Source organism: Penicillium manginii (genome assembly GCF_028828005.1).
Source record: "Penicillium manginii strain IBT 31320 chromosome Unknown utg000001l:1.0-3466041.0:1.0-3467806.0, whole genome shotgun sequence".
Classification (NCBI taxonomy): Eukaryota; Fungi; Ascomycota; class Eurotiomycetes; order Eurotiales; family Aspergillaceae; genus Penicillium; species Penicillium manginii.
In genome coordinates, this window is record NW_026643102.1 from 65011 (window position 1) to 79400 (window position 14390).

Here is a 14390-nt window from a genome sequence, read left to right on the forward strand (position 1 = left end):
TCCTAGCTAAATATGACGACCCCGTTAATGCGTAACAGTCTTGACTTCTATATTAGCTCGCAGCAGCTCTGCGGTTCCTGTGTTGCAGGTAAACGATTGGGTAAACTGTGAGTACGGCGGCGCCCATCATGAAGACGCCTGCAAAGACTTGCAAGTGCCAGTATCCGCCACCTGATGACTTGAGGGGGTAGATGGCGCCTCCGATGGGACTCCCGATCAGCATGCCGAGGCCAACCCACGCCCAGTAGAAGCCGGAGCGGGTGCCGATGACGGCCATGGACGGGCAGAAAAACGGGATAAAAGCCCCGGGTAGCGTCACCAGGATGCCCGACACCATGCCCCAGAAGACCACCCAGGCCAGGGTGCCGGCGAGGGTGTCGACTGCCATCCAGCAGAAGAGGAGCACGGATCCGGCCACCAGCGACACGGCGACGGTCTCTGTGGGGCCGTACACGGCGGCGATTAGACCCGCCAGGAGCCGGCCGACGGCGGACGCTCCGTTCAGGATGGCGAGGAGGTCGAGGCTAAATTTGGTGCTTATTGACGGGACGCGGATCGCCGTGAGCAGCGGCAGGTACAGCAGTGGGATGTAAAAGGCCATGGCGCTGAAGAGCGACGCGACGCACAGCATCATGAAGGGCGCGTCGGTGAGCGAGGAGATATCGAAAAAGGCACGGACAAAGGAGCCGGCCTGCACCTGGGCGCTGCTCCGGAGCAGCACCAGGTATGAGAGGAAGTACAGCCCGAGGATTATAAAGGCGATGATGCGGATGGCCCAGGGGAAGCCAACCTTGGGGATGAGAGCGCGGAGGGCGAGCGGGAAGACGATGCCTCCTAACGTTCTCGTCAGTATGTTTGTGGCAACAATGGAAAAAATATATATATACACATATACATATGTATATCTCTGGATCGGGACGTACCAATGCAGCTACCGGAGGCCATCAGACCCATAGCCTTGGCGCGGGTGGCAGGGTGAGGCAGGCTCCGCGCCGCCGCCGAGACGCTGGGGGTGAAGGCGACACCGGCGCCGATTCCGATGCAGATGCCGTGGGACAAGAACAACTGGTAGTATCGGGTGGAAATGCTGAGCATCATGAGGCCGAGGACCTGCAAGACGCTGCCCGCCAGGAGCAGCAGCCTGTAGAGCCCGCGGTCGTAGAGCGGCCCCGTCACGATGCCGGCGGACAGGACCAGGAAGGCGCAGGTGGTGGAAATCCATGAGATGTTGGAGCTCGACTGGTCCTTGAGGAGCACGAGCTCATAGTGCGCCTGCAGGACGCCCGAGGTGAGTAGGAAGCCCCTGTGCAGAAAAACAAAACAAAAACGAATTGCGGCGTTAGCAAGAGGGTTGTCTCGGCTGGCGGTCTCGCAAGGCCCAAGCATTCCAAACAAAGGAGCTTCTGACACCAGGAGAAGCGAAGCAAATACAAAGTTACAAGGAGAGAGAATTATATTACCAGGTATTCGTAAACACAATGAACGTGCTCAAAATTTGAAGCGACTCGGTGCGACCGAGGCCAGGGGCAGCAGCAGCAGCAGCAGCGGCGCCAGCAGGAACGGCATCGCTGTTGAGGTTCGAGTTGGGAGTCTTCAAGCCGAGACCCTTTTCGCTGACGGAGGAGCTGCTTGGGGCCATTTTCTTTTTCTAAAAAGGAAAAAAAGAAAAGTTTCTGGATGGTTGCCCTTGTTTGTTTTTGACCCCGCCTCCTTCTGGTTTCAAGCTTGATGCGACGGTGCTCAATCTAGAATAGAGTTGACAACGCAAATCAATATAGATTCCCCTATCTAGGCAGCTTGTACGAGAATACAAAACATGAAGAAGTGTGTGATCGCGGAATGGGATTGACATACAGGCAAGATCACGTAAGGCCCCAAGGCAGATGTCAGGCATCGATTGACTGAGCCGTTACACTTGAGTCTTGTGTTTAAGCAACGGCAACCCTATGCAGCCAGCCACCAGACTAAATGAAAGTAACCACCAGGCAGACGGAGGAACTACTGAAAAGAGAGATAAAACAGGGATTAAAAGTGGATCTTTGGGTGATGATCGGATCGGGTCTGTGGTGTGTCACTAGTTAGCGGGTTCTTACTACATGAGTCGTTCTGGGGTATTGTTTTGTTTCCCCACCTTGATAACTGCTGGTTAAGATGAGGCGTGAATTCTTGTAAGGCTGTCTCGTTTTCTCTAACAAAAAGTGCCCTCAACAAGCCAGCGAGCCTTGTGTTGCTTTCCTGCGTATCCACTTTTTTAATCAATGCAGTAAGCACAATAAGTTTCGCCATGTGCGGTGCGACGCCGCGCCCGCAGATTTGCCTCGGAGCCTCGTTCGTTGCCATCATCAGCGACGCAACCACATGTTGTACAGTATTCACACACCTGTCTTCCGCTGTCAGAATGGCCACTGTGCCACCCGCACAAAAGTATATTATATGCATGTAGCGTAAATCATCCGTCATCACACCCGACAGAAGCGCCAAAACTCAAACAACCCCGCCTCGCCGTGACAAATCAAGTCAACTAAGTAAACAGATCAAATTTCCTGTCAGCAGTCCATCAACTCGATCTATCTCATGCTGGCTCTATCTGATCTATCATATCTGTCACTATATTTGGACTCTGATCTTGGAATCTATGTACACTTTTATATATAAGAATGAGGTTCTCTGTGGATAGGATTACTTTCTCTGATCAAGCTTTAGTCTCTGTATGTTAGTAATAGTAACTTTGTTAGTGAAGGTCTGAAGATACTGAATACTTCTGTTATATTGATAATTTCTCCTGCTAAAACTCCTTTTATAGACTGGTGGCTTGATGTCTGGTGATATTAGCTGTTACACGAAATGATGATATAAATGAAGTAGGTGCAGCAAGAGTGATAGTAGTAATGGAGGTGTTGGTTGTAAGAACAAGCCACAAGGGTGCCAAGGTTAGAGGGGTCTGACATACAAATTAATATAATTTGAAGGAGGGGGTTGGCATGTAGTACAAGAGAGTGGCTATGTGGCACAAAAGAAAGCAAGGTTTTATGAGTCAGCAGGATCAAGATGGTCCTCCTTGTCATACTGTACAGACTAGACTTCAGCAATGGGCCCAACAATTGGACCCATATAGGTTTTGATCGGTCAAAATCTTTCCTAAATAGGTAATATTTATAAAGTTTATATATTTTATGCAGATTTTATGCAGATATAGATTTTCTAAGAACCTGAAAACCTATCTGAGTCAGCAGGATGGGTCCAAATTATAGGTTCTGCCAAAGTCTAGTACAGACAGAAAACAGAGAAAACCTATTTAGGATATCAGGTAGCAATCCCACAATCTGTAATAGGAGGTTAGGCAGGAGGAATTATCAATATAAAAGAAGCATTCAGTATCTTCAGACCTTCACTAACAAAGTTACTATTACTAACATACAGAGACTAAAGCTTGATCAGAGAAAGTAATCCTATCCACAGAGAACCTTATTCTTATATATAACAGTATACTCCGTACATAGATTCCAAAGTCGGAGTCCGAATATAGTGATAGATATGATAGGTCAGATAGAGCCAGCATGAGATAGATCAAGTCGGTGGACTGCTGACAGGAAATTTGATCTCTTCAATTAGTTGCCGTGATTTGTTACAGCGACTCTATCGTGCTGTTACTCAGTCCGTGTATTGCATATTAATGTCAGAAAATTGGCAGAACGACAGCCAATACGACGGCCAGTTGGCAAATCGACGGTCAAAATGACGGCCAATCGATTTAACTATCTGAAGGAAGCTAATGCGCTGTGGAAAAAAGGATTATCCGTAGCCGCTAGGGTTAGGGCATATCGCTGATATGGCAAAGCATGGCAGCGGTATGGTATTTCAGAGCACTGCTCTGAAATAACATATCAAGGATCTACCCTCAACCCGGGTAAAACGACTCCTTCCATCCCTTCAGGAGACTCTCGGCTTCCCTCAGTACTGGAATTTTATTTAGTATGTTGTGTGTATTGGTGGCAGTAGTTGAAGATGTATATGGTATTGTAATGTAGATGTCATCCACGCATCAAACCGTGCCCTCATGATAACTCTCTCTGGGCCCGGGGGTGCTCGATCACTCTCCGCCGATGATGCCCGCGAGCCATGTTCTCCAACGAAGCCGCAACGCAACAGCCATATAGCGAAGTTGAGACCATATGCCAAATTCTTGAGCGATGAAGCTATCCAAGAAAGGTTCAGATACTAGCTTGTCCGATCCTGGGCATACATCTCGCAAGCCGATGTCACTTCTTGCGGCGGGGATAGCTGGATACGGATAAACTCCAGGTAGAGGACGCGCACATAATAGCTGTCTGTACAAAATCCATATGGCTTTGTAAGGGTTGAACAAGCCTTCAATCCCAGAATCGGCGCCGTTCGCTTTCTCCATTGCGCGCTCAATATCCTTAGCACTGCTGACCAGTGCCACTGCATCGTTGGACCATGCTGTACGATTCTCCACGTGCGGATCTAGGAGTGCCATCTCTAGCAACTCCGAAAGCTTGCGGCATGTGTTTATTTGGCGATAGAATTGCGGCGAATGAACTGTCAGATTCAGAGTCTGAGACTTGTCGTCTACCTTCGCGATGCGCATGTGCAAAAGGCCATAGGTACCATGCCCGGGAAGCCCTTCGTTGTTTTCATGTCTGGGTACGATGGAAACGGAAAACTTTCCCTCGAATTGTGCCCAGAAAAACTCCAGATACTGAGCAAAAATGGAGGCTAGATACGCCTCGTTTGCGTTTGGCTGCCGCGGGATCGCCGTTTCCAGTGGTTCTGGCCTGTACCAGACCTGCAGCCTGCGGACTTGGGCGAGCACGACAGCCTCAAACACAATCTTGGGGAATGTGGTGAGGATTGTTGGGCCCCAGGACATGATGAGTCCCAGGGAATCGAGCAGCGATACCGTGGCCGGGTCAATCGCAGGGCCAATGGACCACCAATTAGCGACCAGTTTTGTATGTTTTTTTGAGGACCGCAGGGTGACGGTCAGAGAAATGCGGTTTTTGATCATAGGATCTGAGCTGGAGAGCACATAGGAGCCCTTGCGGGAGCTAAAAGGTGACACGTGGAAATCCTTTCGCATCGTAATTTTGAATGCGTTGCCATTGGGAGGAGCTTCGAAAAGATACATGCGTCGCTCGCCAAAGGTGTTGTTCACTTCCGCAACAATGTGAGTTAACGTGCGGTCTTCTGTATATAGGAGCCAGAATGAGGCTGGTTTAAACGCATAATTGAGAAACCGGGGTGAAGTCAAGAGGTAGATGAAAGGATAGCCAGAAGGTTCCAGGCCCTTTTGAGAACTCGTTAACTAAGCTGGACAAGAGGGTCTCTTGAATGCCAAGCCCAAATCGACATACCTGAAGCTTTAAATATGCATCTATATTTTCAGAAAGGGTCGCGCCGTCCCGACCCCGGTGCAGATGGTCCTTGGGCGAGACATGAAACCAGCCTCTCTCCCACCAGGGCTGATTGTCCACGGATAGCAACCAGTTCGAGCTTGGCGATCGAACCGGTACGCCGACCGACAGGTATGGATATTTGAACCTGTGTTGCTTGGGGAACAGCCGGCAGTGTCTGATGGAACATGGCAGAAATTGCGTCGTGCGAGGCTGAATACCGTGGCTGCTGGCGCTGGCGACCTTCGGTGCCGCGCGACTGGATGACCTCAAGGCATGCCTGGCTTGCAATATATAGATGGATAGTATAACAAAAGCAGAAGTCCCCCAGGCTAGAATGCTTGCCTGAGAGAACATAGTTTCCGCAATGCCGACGTGGTCCATGGTGCGATGCCCTGGAGTTGGTAAGGAGCGCCTAAACCATCAATCATGGTGCCAAAAATATGTGTTCAATACATATCACTCTTCGGGAGAACCAGAGGACCCCACAAAATAGGACCAAATGGTACAACAATATGACAGGCCGTTGCTGACATGGTGCAGGGGTAAACTGCTGACAAGTAGCCTGCTCCGCCTGCACCCCGCTCTTGGAATGGAATGGATCGATGTGCTAAATCGTCAACATTTCTGCCCACGGCTAGTCGGATACATGTGCAAGCCCCCTGCGCCGGCCTCCTGGAAGCACGCTGCCTGTTGCGTCATTTGTGGGGAACGCCACAAACTGTTGTAAAAAGGGTACCAGTAGTAGTAGTAAGTTCATTACGCCCGAAGGCATCAAGCCTCAAGGGCACCTATACGCTATTTGCTCTTTCCATTGCATTATTACGGGCTAGTCCCGCCTAATGCTCACTATAAGGGTATATTCGAATAGAACACGTAACATGAGGAAAGAAAAGAGAAAGGAAACAACAAGCTCTTCATGCGCGTACAATTTACTGAGTGAGAGAACGAAATCAATTGAACTACAGACAAACCAATGTTATAATCATTCGGTCATGACAATGCTATTACACGAAAAATACTGGATGAAAACATAAAAATAATGCACACCCCTCGAGGTCACGAGTCTTGGCATATTTGTATTGGTTTTATATCCATTGGGTATCCGCAAATATCCGACGGATATGAGATTCATAGCCAAATCCACAAGACTGTGGATTGCGGATCGTGCCGCAGTCTCTCCAGATAGCAGACGAAGGACTGAAAAATCGACATGCGATCGAGCCGGTAGGGCAGGTGAGTTGTTGTAAGCAAAATCCGGCGAGTATCAATCGGTCGTAGGTAGGCAGGTCGGTTGTTCGAAGGCTCGTCGACGTTATTAAGTTGTCGACGTGCTCTTTTGAAAGTTTCCCGCCAAGTCATTCCAACCAATGAAGGTTTTTCCACCGGATTTTCGACTTGAAAAGTTCTCGGCTTCAGCTAGACCCTGCAGTCAAACTTACTGACCTCCCTCACCACGAGAAAGTAACTTTCCACGAGGGACAAAACCCTGGCAGGGCTGCTGTTTTTGTTGGGATTCTGCCCTTGGATAGTCAGCACCGCCTACCTGATGTAGTTAGCGCGCCGGTAGCTAGATATCTTCGTCCCTAGGAACCTAAGTTCCTAGAGAGTCACACACAACAGAGTCAGTTTTCCTGCTTCCAGCACAAGATTTTTCTTTGCTGCATTTGATTATACTAGTGCCTTCTTAGCTGCTAACAAGGTGAATAGCTTCTTCAACAGCTCTTGAAAGCAACCTACATACAGGAAGAACATACAAAGAATAAAAATGGCTTCTAGTAAGCTGTTTGAAGGCATCCCGCCATTCCCAGACGACATTCCCACTGTCTCCATGAATACAGTGTCGCTCGCGGGTTTGCGTGAGAATGACGCCAAGGCGGCGGAGCAGACCCTGGCCGCCTGCAAGGAGCTTGGGTTCTTCTTTCTCGATCTGCGCGAAGACAGTATGGGCGATGCCATGATTGAATGCATTGACCAGCTGTTCACCATTGGCCAGGAAATCTTCGACCTGCCCGAGAGTATTAAGCATCAGTACCTGCACGACATTCCGCGAAGTTTTCTAGGGTATGAACGTCTATTGAGTAAAGGCACCGTGATGCTAACCAACTTTTATCATTCAACAAAAAAAGATTCAAGCCACGCGGTGCAGCAAAGACAGAAACGGAGGAGCCAGACCGATTCGAATGGTTCAACCTAGGCCAGGATGGTCTCATGGGCAATATTGACCTGCAGGCGCTCCCGGAATTCGTGATCGAGCGCATCGACTACTTTAAGAAGTTTCTCAATTACTCGCAGCAGATAGCCACCTTCATCAACCACACGCTCGCCAAGCAGCTCTCGCTGCCGGCGGAGACCTTTGCCGCGGCGCAGCGGCCGACCGAGCTGTCTGGCACGGTGGTGCGTTTCATCAAGGCATTCGCCAGCCCCGACGCCAAGGACCTCCGCACGAGCATGATTCACCACACCGATTTTGGCTCCATCACCCTCCTGGCCAACGTCATCGGCGGCCTGCAGGTCCTCACGCCCGGCGGCTCGGCCCTTGACGAGGACGCATGGCGGTGGGTGCGCCCGCAGCCTGGCTGCCTCATCGTAAACCTCGGCGACGCCATGGTGCAGTGGACAGGCGGCGCGCTGCGCAGCAACGTGCACCGCATCAAGTACCCGCCCGGCGAGCAGCGTTTTGCCGACCGGTACAGCCTGGCGGCGCTCTTCCGCCCGGAGCGCAACGCGAGCATGAAGCCCAAGATGAGCCAGGACCTGGCAGGCGTCGAGAACACTGAACTGACGGCCTGGGAGTGGGAGGTCAAGAAGGCCATGGCACTTAGCAGGGGAGAGGCGGTGGTAGAGAGCAAAGGTGGCGATCCATGATGGGGAGGTATTAACCAACAAATCTAGCCAAGGTCGGGCTGACGCTCAGCGACTCGTAGCAACAAGGCTACGTTTGAATTAATAACAGCTACTACTAGTCTGTCGTAAAAGCAATACAATATATAAACCCATCGAGTCATAGGCAGAACAGTATGCATCAGCAAAGAAAAAAAAAAAGAAAAAGCAACAAAAACCCATGCAAGGGTCTCTTTTCCTACATCGTAGCATCATCCCAGATCACACATACCTGTGACCATGTTCTCAGGCGATAGAAATGTCACGCTGGCTCTCGAGTCGGTTGCTCTAGTCTGCGGCGTGGGCCTCGACGTCGATGTTGGTGCGCATGGTGATAACATTGATTGGGGGCGAATACCTTTGCAGAGGCACCTCGTCATCATAGTACTGGTATTCGTCCTTGCTGCTCTTACGATAAACGTTCCGCGGCGCTGAGACCTTGACGACATTGCTGCTGTGAGGGTTGGGGGTATCATAGGCCTTGCTGTCCTGGCCGGTGCGGCGGGTGGTCCGGGATATGAGCGTCTTGGTCTTCTTGGACACGCCGCAGATGATGGCGTAGGACGCAGGCAGGTCAGCAATGACCTCGGCAAGGTTGCGCTCGATGATGGTGCACAGGTACACCTTGTCGAGGGCCCAGGTGAAGTCTGGGTTGTAAAAGTCATTGTCAAAGGCGGCGCGGACGATGGAGCACACAAAGACTCTGTGGTAGTACATGGTTTTTTTGAGTATTGTTGTTCTGCATCTCCAAACATGGGTGCTCAGAAGCTCAAGATTGCGGTCCTTACATGAGTCCGGAACCAGTCAATGCCATAACAACGAGTCTTTTCTTGAAGCTCAGCTGCAGCCCTCCGATTAAATAGACGGGCCAGAGCGCGTAAAACAGGTCGGTCAAACTGTTGATGGCTAACTAGGCTATCAGCAACTCCGCACAGGATAACGCAAGACGACGGCTACCACCACATCCACCGCCCCCCAAAAAGGCAAAAGAGCACAGTGCAAAGGTACGCTTACCTGTAAACGCAATAATTGAGTTGACCAGTGTCTTGACGCTCGAGACATGGCCAGGAATGTCGGGATTCCATAGCTTTTGGAGGGGCCGGGCCTGGGTGCCCCAGAGGACGCCCTGCAAAAAGCTGGCCGTGGTCGTGATGCCAATGAGGGTGTAAACGACGTACCTTGTGCGGTTGTGAATGTTTTTGATGAGGAGGAGGATGAAGAAACAAATGGAAATCTTGACAGCCCACAGCGAAATGTTGGCAAAGAGGATGTTGTACTGGCTAAGGCGCTTGAGATCGAGGACCTGCGGGCGCTCTAGGAACTGCAAATGGCGACCGAATCCCAGCTTCACCGATTGAACCTCGAGAATGTTGGCAGTGATATTGAATACCTGGATTGAATGTGAACATTTGTGATCGTGCAGGAAAGAAAAAAAGACGAAGCTTACGAGGGCAATGAAAATAAAATAGTCTGCTATCGCCAGTCCGCCGTTTGTTTCCAGTTTCATGAACAGCCTCGATACCGTAGATATGATGATCAGGACGGTGAACAGTATAGCAATCACCATCATGGGCTTTCCCTTACTGTGGTCCTCCAAGTCGGGATTCCAGGCAATGAAGCCGTTGCCTGTCGTGTTGCTCGCCATGGTTTCGTCGCAGTGTGTGTGGTTGACGGTTAGAGGCAAAAGACGAAGTGGTGATAATGCAAGAGCCGGCACGGAAGTGGAGGGAGGTTAAGGGCTACGGCTACGGCTACGGCTACGGCTTCAAATGCCAAAACACAACGGATTGCATGCTATACAGAAGGAGTAAGCACATCAATTACGATGTCTAGAACATTTGAGGACGACTCAGCAGGGTCACTATGCAGCGATGCAACCCGCATGTGTGACAACTGAGGCGAACAGAACGACACCCGGCAGCCTGAAGAATCCTGGCAACAATAAGCAAAACATCACGGACGGCTTGCCTGATGGGAACCATATGGTGTGCCAGAGGGTGCAGAGGTTCTTCCTTCGTCGCTGTATGCATACTGGATGCGTCTAGTGCATGCTACTTGCTACTTCAGCTCTCAGCAGAAACAATGCAGTCAGCATGGAGCAGACAGAACAGGGCCAACAGATTGTCCACGAGAGGTAACGCAACATAGAACTGTCCTCGTTGCCAGAGCCTCCCCTCATATCCTCCCTTTTGGCATACCCGACAATATGGGAGAGGGAGATTTTGAGCCGCTGGGAAGGCGGAAGGGGACTGATCTTTGCACCTCTTCATTGGCTCTTGCAACGTTCCAATCTGTCGAGGGTTGTGAGTCCAGTGGAAAACCACTAGAGCAAGATTGACTTAGTGTTTGTCGTGATTTCTTTGTTTTACCAAAGGATTTGCGACGCCCGGAAAGTTCCGAAGGCTCAACCCTTTATCTGCATATATATAAGCAAGGACACCTCAACAAGTCCTCGATGATGTTTGGTCTATTCTTCAATCATCTCTATTCTCTCAATTCAGATTGGTTCCTCTTGCTTCTCAGGACCCATAAAATGCATACAAGGCCACACTGTAGTTACATAACTTCACACAATCTTTGCTCGATTTAGTACCGTCATCGTTTCGCTCCAACTGGTAAGATGGGCGGGATGTAAACCCTTGTATGTATCATTTTCTAAAGTTATTTCCTCTGTAGAACTTTCCGATGAAACTAACCAGGAAAACACTTTCTTAGAAATTGTTGCGGTCATTCCCAGGACGTAGTTGGCGTCAGAAACAGACACCCTGAAAGTACCTGGCAAGGGTGTAAAACTTTCGCCTCACGCCAGGACCTCGGTGACAATGTGGGGCTGGGAAATCAGGCCGAGGGTGTCGCAGAGGAGCAACGGATAGACAGCCGTGCTGACAAGGAGGCTGGGAGAAGACGAGGAGGAGAAATGGGAATTAATAGGGGGGGGTTACACAGGAATCTCTCTCGCTGCGGTCTTCTTTCGGCATCCGAGAGAGGGCAGAATACGACAGGCCGAAGAGCAGCGGGTATCGCCACAAACGGTATACATAGCACACTCGGAAACCTAGTTTGGGGGCCAAGTGTTGGTGCTACGTCCTTCACCGCCTGATACCCGATTTTGACGAGTTACCATATAAAATATTTTGAAGCTTTACAACACTATATAGTATTAAAATCTGAAAGATTTTTGGTCTATAATCAACGAGCCATGGCGAATCTAACGAACTAAAATCTACCTAGCGATAGCGCTCCGGGAGCCGAATCTGCCTTCTTCCTATCCGAATCGAGGCCTGTAGAAAAGCGAGAAATCACCTTATCCGAATGAGCCTTTACTCAGCAGCCAGCCCAGTTTTTCCCAGGCTCTTTACCACATATGTCCCTTGCACAATTGGCCAGCATTGAATTCGTAGGTGAGAACCCTCGTTTGGTAAGCTGATTTATCCATTTTATAAGCGCTTTTGATTGCTCGTCGTTTAGTAATCTTTAATTGTTGTATTGTGCTTCTTTTGAGCCTGTAACTCCGCGAAAAGGTTTCGAGAGATTTGAAGGATCAACTCCATATGTTCTTGCAACTAAACTGATACTAGGATTTTCTCCTAGCTTCAAGGAGCGTAAAGCTTCGCAAGTGCGAGCTCATATGAAGCCATATTGATTGATTTGACGCGGTTTGAAAAATTCGCGATTTTTCGCGATTTGAAGTCAAATCGGGTGGGTATCAGGCGGTGAAGGACGGTAGTATGTGTGGAACTCGGAGGTTTACCGTTTCGTTCACATTGCAGGGTTATTTAGGGTTTGGTGGACGCATGGGCCCCAGGGGCCTCAGCTTGCGTTGATGCGTGTACCAAATTTATTAAGTGCATGCGCTGAACAAAATTGGAAATATGTAGCGCTTTTGTATCTTCTCTTCACCGGCAAGCACAATATGTGTATGTTTGTTCCACCCATGTACGGTGGCAAAAAGAGGTGGCAAGTCTAACCAAATAAGCTAGCATCAATTCCTCACTGCCTAGCCTTGAGCTCACTGAATGGGCCATTGTCCCAGCCCGCGATGGAGTAGTGGCTCTCAAACTTGAGCTCCTTGTCCTCACCGTCCTCCACAGGGCTTCGATACCCAGCCCCCCGGCCGCCACCGCCAACCTTCTGCTGCTGCTCCGGCCCAAAGCGGAAGTCGTAGTTGACCAGGGTGTAGGCGTAGGTGATACTGGCAATCATGACGGCGACGTGGCTGCCGGCGCAGTTCCGCGGCCCAATCGAGAAGGGGACGAACATCTTGCGGGCCGTCGCGAACTCCTCCTCTACCAGGGTGCCTGGGATCCAGCGCTCCGGCCAGAATCGCAGAGGGTCGCGGAAGATCCTGCCGTCCCTGCACAGCGCAAAGACGCTGACCCCGACATCACTTCCAGTCGTGACAGGAACCCGATTGGGGCCCACAAAGACGCCCGACTTCTCGCACTCCCTCCAGTGCACACCGCAGGCCGGGGGCAGGAGACGCATCACCTCGTTGATCACCGCGCGGAGGTAGACGTTGGACTCGAGGCGCGAGTCCCAGACAATTTCCTCGCCGGGCTTGTACATGCCACGCAGCTCCGCCGCCAGCCTCTCGTACGCCTCCGGGTAGTGGCTCAGGTAGTGGAACAGGCCCGATAGGGTGATGCTGTAGGCGTCGGCCGAGGAGAAGACGCTGAACGAGCCCTCCGCGATCATCTGCGCCTTGTTGTGCCCTGGGCTCTTGGCCTGACCCAAACCGCTCTGGATGACAGGGCCAAATATGCCACGGCTCTCGGTCGCGTTGGCGGCGACGGCCTTATTGAGGAACGATTCGTACCATTCCGCAAACCGCTTGGCTTGCGGCGAAACCTTGACGAGCACCTCGGCGATGACTTTGCCGATGCCCAGGTTGTTGAGCGTCGGGAGCTGCTCGTACAGGCCCATTTTCTTCTCATGGACGTGAAGCGTCGGGAAAATAAAGTCCCGGGCAGAATCGAAGAGCAGATTGGTCGAGATTCCGAAACCAAAGTCTGACATTGTGTCGAATCCCAGGTAGAGGTCTAGGCGGTGTTAGTCAATGAGCCATCACCGGCTGAACTTTTTTGTAGCTCGTAGACTTACTCCATTTTCTCATGTTGGCTGCATTGCTCCAGCCATCAGGCTTCTTGTCCTTGGTGAGTTCAGCATAAAATGTCTTAAGATGGCGGAGAATGGCGGGCTCGAAGCGTTTGAGATAATCGTTTCCCAGACCGGATCGCAAGGTTTGGCGCAAGTTCTTGTGCAATATCTTGTCGATGGAGGTCATGGTACTCCAGCCATCATCTAAGGGGATCATGGTCTCATAACCCTTTGACTTGCGGAACGGCGCGCCATGACCGTAAATTGCTAGCTGCATTGTTAGAGGGAGAATTCATTTTGCAACCTGGTAGCCACCGAAAAACATACATATAAGGTCTGCTTGGTGCAGTGTGAGAAGTTGACTTGGTCCGTAACGAATGACATCACCTATATGTGGTGTTAGTTTGCTTGTATGCGAAAGGGAAGCCAGAAGTTCAACTGTACCGTATTGATGATGGCATTTCTGGACATCTGTGTGCATGTCGCCAGTCCATGAATGATACGCAGAATAGACGTTGGTGACCTTGGCCCAGAAAGGGCCAGGAACTTTAGAGTAGGGATGGAAGCAGAGTCTGTACACGACCACGGCGAAGCACTAGGGGAAGAAACGGTCAGTTATCACTTGTAACGTGGCTTTCCAATTGCAATGGACGTTTACATAAACCGTGAGGCAGCCTCCCAGGAGGCTGATAGCCTGAATCGACGTGCAGCCCAGTGTATAAGCCATGGTGATGGACTCGCCTGTCGGGAAAAGTGAAGTGCATGCCTTTGAAAGAGTATTTCAGTAGTTTCCTGGTAACAGCTTACAGTCCTCCAATTACTAAAACCAAGTTCGGCCATGGCCTGGTGCTCCCATCGTCTCGCCACGATCCAAAAAGGGTGCATGATTAACAATATGCAGGAGATTGTCATCTAAGCGACTTAGCGGGGGCGTGTAAGATTTTGCATATCTATCTTGCCCACCCACACGTCACCCTCTACCCTAGCTTTCTTATT

The 14390-nt window shown here is 50.5% G+C and overlaps 6 protein-coding genes across 6 annotated transcripts; 2 read left to right on the forward strand and 4 right to left on the reverse strand.

Moving 5' to 3' along the window:
• Positions 1 to 52: 52 nt before the first annotated feature.
• Positions 53 to 1639, reverse strand: N7533_000014 (MFS monocarboxylate transporter; the record flags this gene model as incomplete). Its single annotated transcript, XM_057096664.1, has 3 exons — positions 53 to 834; positions 924 to 1303; positions 1461 to 1639. 3 exons carry the CDS (start codon positions 1637 to 1639, stop codon positions 53 to 55), a joined length of 1341 nt encoding a protein of 446 aa, XP_056965157.1.
• Positions 1640 to 4090: 2451 nt separating this feature from the next.
• N7533_000015 (DUF1365 domain-containing protein) lies at positions 4091 to 5798 on the reverse strand (the record flags this gene model as incomplete). The annotated part of the gene is made up of 2 exons (XM_057096665.1): positions 4091 to 5308; positions 5376 to 5798. The coding sequence occupies 2 exons, from the start codon at positions 5796 to 5798 to the stop codon at positions 4091 to 4093; spliced, it is 1641 nt and encodes a 546-aa protein (XP_056965158.1).
• A 1384-nt stretch (positions 5799 to 7182) lies between these two features.
• N7533_000016 (oxidoreductase) lies at positions 7183 to 8535 on the forward strand (the record flags this gene model as incomplete). The annotated part of the gene is made up of 3 exons (XM_057096666.1): positions 7183 to 7478; positions 7544 to 8216; positions 8467 to 8535. 3 exons carry the CDS (start codon positions 7183 to 7185, stop codon positions 8533 to 8535), a joined length of 1038 nt encoding a protein of 345 aa, XP_056965159.1.
• A 50-nt stretch (positions 8536 to 8585) lies between these two features.
• Positions 8586 to 9942, reverse strand: N7533_000017 (uncharacterized protein; the record flags this gene model as incomplete). Its single annotated transcript, XM_057096667.1, has 4 exons — positions 8586 to 9036; positions 9086 to 9203; positions 9312 to 9687; positions 9745 to 9942. The coding sequence occupies 4 exons, from the start codon at positions 9940 to 9942 to the stop codon at positions 8586 to 8588; spliced, it is 1143 nt and encodes a 380-aa protein (XP_056965160.1).
• Positions 9943 to 9998: 56 nt separating this feature from the next.
• On the forward strand, positions 9999 to 10435 carry N7533_000018 (uncharacterized protein; the record flags this gene model as incomplete). Its single annotated transcript, XM_057096668.1, has 3 exons — positions 9999 to 10104; positions 10131 to 10282; positions 10343 to 10435. The coding sequence occupies 3 exons, from the start codon at positions 9999 to 10001 to the stop codon at positions 10433 to 10435; spliced, it is 351 nt and encodes a 116-aa protein (XP_056965161.1).
• A 1852-nt stretch (positions 10436 to 12287) lies between these two features.
• Positions 12288 to 14279, reverse strand: N7533_000019 (benzoate 4-monooxygenase cytochrome P450; the record flags this gene model as incomplete). The annotated part of the gene is made up of 5 exons (XM_057096669.1): positions 12288 to 13336; positions 13398 to 13661; positions 13722 to 13781; positions 13839 to 13989; positions 14202 to 14279. 5 exons carry the CDS (start codon positions 14277 to 14279, stop codon positions 12288 to 12290), a joined length of 1602 nt encoding a protein of 533 aa, XP_056965162.1.
• Between the last annotated feature and the right edge of the window lie 111 nt (positions 14280 to 14390).